Source organism: Diprion similis, chromosome 5 (assembly GCF_021155765.1).
Source record: "Diprion similis isolate iyDipSimi1 chromosome 5, iyDipSimi1.1, whole genome shotgun sequence".
Lineage (NCBI taxonomy): Eukaryota > Metazoa > Arthropoda > Insecta > Hymenoptera > Diprionidae > Diprion > Diprion similis.
Window position 1 is genome coordinate 5,328,754 of NC_060109.1, and position 3,355 is coordinate 5,332,108.

General features: G+C 41.2%; 1 protein-coding gene across 1 annotated transcript; it reads left to right on the plus strand.

Annotated features, from left to right (window-relative positions):
• The first annotated feature begins 214 nt into the window (after positions 1-214).
• LOC124406216 (secreted RxLR effector protein 161-like) lies at positions 215-2,687 on the plus strand. Its single transcript, XM_046881573.1, has 5 exons — positions 215-273; positions 389-405; positions 496-923; positions 2,203-2,266; positions 2,524-2,687. The coding sequence occupies exons 1-5, from the start codon at positions 215-217 to the stop codon at positions 2,685-2,687; spliced, it is 732 nt and encodes a 243-aa protein (XP_046737529.1).
• Positions 2,688-3,355: the final 668 nt, after the last annotated feature.

The following is a 3,355-nucleotide window of genomic DNA, read 5'->3' on the forward strand; positions in this document are numbered from 1 at the left end:
GCAGCATGGTCAACTCTTCTATGAACCTCCACTGAATTTTATTCCCGTCACCGTCTTTCAAAACTTTATACTCCGCAAGACAATTTCGTACTAATTTCAGCATATGACATGCATCAAATATGACCTGTACTTTGTCTTGCGTAGAAGGATGCAGAAAGTAAGGCGATGGCCTTTCTATATCAAAATTAGCACCTAGTGCTCGCATGGTTGCAAAATGTTGCGGAGGACCATCCAATCTGACAGAGACAACATGAGCGCCAACATCATGAAGCCGTATTAAGTCATCAGTCAAAATGCCTGCATTAGTGTCGGAGTCTATACCATTTATCAAGAAATAACCAATAGGTACTTTCCACGAATCATACAAACTCACAACCATTAAAACTAGTGCATCTTTTGCTAAAGGTAACGTATCATTTGGTTCTCCTCCACTACCAATGTCCACATAGCCTCGAACTACTCCAACCGAAACAGTTCGCAATCCTTTTTTAATAGTCGGGTCGCTAGTATTTTTAGCCACCGTATCAAGACCGGATATTGCGTTCGCGGTAAACGCAGTGAGCAAGTACCTGAGTAAACATAACACGACACACTGGCGAGCAGTGAAGCGAATCTTCGCGTATCTAAAAGGCACAATCAAATACGGCATCGAGTATGCAAGCGGCGGTAGCAAAGCAGAGTTAATCGGATTCTCACATGCTGACTACGCTGGAGATATTGAGACGCGAAGATCTACGACGGGATACTTCTTCTGTTTCGCTAACGGTGCCGTCACGTGGTTATCGCAGCGGCAACGACCCGTGACGTTAAGTACAACGAAAGCCGAGTATGTAGCAGCATCTACAGCAGCACGAGAAGCTCTTTGGATAAAAAAATTACTATCGGTCATCAGATGTCCATGTGATAAAGAGACGAGCTTATACGTTGATAACCAAAGCGCGATTCAATTATTCAAGAATTCTGTCTTCCATAAAAGGACAAAACATACCGGGACAATCTCTAGAAACTATACAAGAACTGCGCATGCGCGAGTTTAAATCCGCCGTCCGTGCAGTCTGGCCACCCTGAGACCCTGCTGTTAAATTCTGTTTCTGTCGGCGATGTAGTTCACATGCATTTTTGAGGTTAGAATCACAAGTAATTGAAATAGTCACTCGGAAAGGCTTGGGAAGCATTTGTTATTGAAAATTAATTGTTCAAAGAAGGTCGGAATTAAATGCTGATGCTCTATGAAAATTCGTCTTATTTGATTGAAACAAGAAATCTGTTCAAATGTTGGGTGCTTGGAAGAAACGAAGCAGGTAGGTGGGGACAATTTATTCAATCATTTTCATTACTTCATACATTCAGAATAACAATGAAATTTTTTTCTTTCAACAGAAAATACAGCCAAAATAATAGCATATCTGCTGTTCGCTGATGTCTTCTCTTCCCATTCAATTCATGACCACATGCAGAGATCATCGGCCACTTTTGTTGGTTGGCAAAGGAAGTTGTAGATCTTACGGTTTCTTTCAATTTCAAATCTAATCTAAAAAAATCTAATCCGAAGAGTAAAACTCAGAAACACTCTGTGACACAAGTTAAGAATCAACATTCTCAAAATGTGCCTCAGTGTCACAATTAACTTTGAGGATAATCATGTTTTAGAGTAATGTTCAGAACATTCATATGAAAATATTGACTTATCGGATTCAACATTGCACCCCTTGTTCCTTTGAAACAAATGAATACTCACACTCTTTTCGAAATAATACGTGTTCTTCCTTATCTGGTCAACGGAGGAGTGAGAGCGAGGTTTTGGCGAAGACCGATATGGTGAACGCACCCACCCATGTCAAGCCTGATGCCTATGAAAACTGGCTAAATTCTATTTACGGGCGGGCTTATTCAAACTGTTACAAGGTATCGACAGGAGAGTAACTCTGCGGTGTGTCCAGGAGGATCCACGAACGATAACCTTGTTTAGACAGATCCTGTGCGTGTGGTTCCGTCGATCAGATTGAACATATATACTTATTCATATACTTTTAATTCAAGTGAAAAACACATGTGATAATATATGGTTTCAAATTAACTAAGCAAGGTGATAGGGGCCGAGCTGAAAGCCGGAGAATAGCTCTCGAAATACCTAAACGATATTGACTTCTAGCTAGGCACCAATTCTATTATTTAATGTCATTATCGAATTTATATAATAAGGTTCTGGTGAACAATCAGTGGTGCTTTAAGGAAGTGGCTAGTGAAGCTTGCCACCAAAACATAAGTTAGTGAAAAAGACAATTTTTGTTTTGGCTAGGGAAGCTAGCCAATAAACAGAATGCTAATTACCGATAGGCAATATTTGCATAAACATATAAATTGATCAAATTGGTGGAAATCTAGGTTCGGTTGATGTTGGAGCGTGTTGCTCGAATTGACTTATCTTTTGATGTGATGACGACGAGATTGAATGCCGTCGGATCGTGTAGGTCAAGGTATTAGTAACCTGGACCTGAGCCTCACCTTGAGTCGTACGGGTAGATGGAATACGTATGGATGTTGAAGCCCAAGATCAGCCACCAAAACGGGTTGAGGGGTTGATGATCGTAGGTTTGGATTACAGTCACCCAAGCAGTATGTTAAATTTGGATCAAATTAAGTTGCTGAAAGAAACTATTTGTTTACACTGTTCAAAAGTTATGTAATGTTGAAATATAATCAAAGGAAGAGTCGAATGTTTGTAACTTATTATTAATAATCACTTAGAATTACCTGATCCGGTAGAATCAGGGCAGAACTTGATTTGACTTTTATTTAAGGAAATGAATATCATAAAAATGTCTATTCGCGAAAATAAGAGAGTCAGTACAGAACAGGAAAGAATTTGAAATAGGGTGACAGTAAGTCTTTGCAATTCACAATACAAATTGGAAGCTTGAAGTTGACGAATTAGCGCGGTACTTTAGGCCGGTCACAATGAAGATTTTCCGAACACTACTATCGACCAGAAGGGCTAATACGGGTTGACGTCCACGCACCTCGCGACTTGACAGACGAAAGACGTGGCTTCGTGGGCCTGACGGTCCAAAAGCCCTCGGGGCAACTAAGATACAGCGGTAATTAGCCAATGAGATGCTAGGGCGACCTCCTGGTGCCAGAATCGGCATGGTCAGCGTCAGTCCGGGCCTGACACGAGTGCTCAGACGGTGTTCCGACGATTCTCAATCTCGTGGATTACATACCATAATTATGAGCAAAAGGTATTTAGATGTAATTCTCACACATTCGTCCATACATCTTAATAAACAATGTGACGTTGCACCCCGCGTGCACGTCGCAATAAGCCCCAAACCCGCGGAGCGGGGCCGAACAA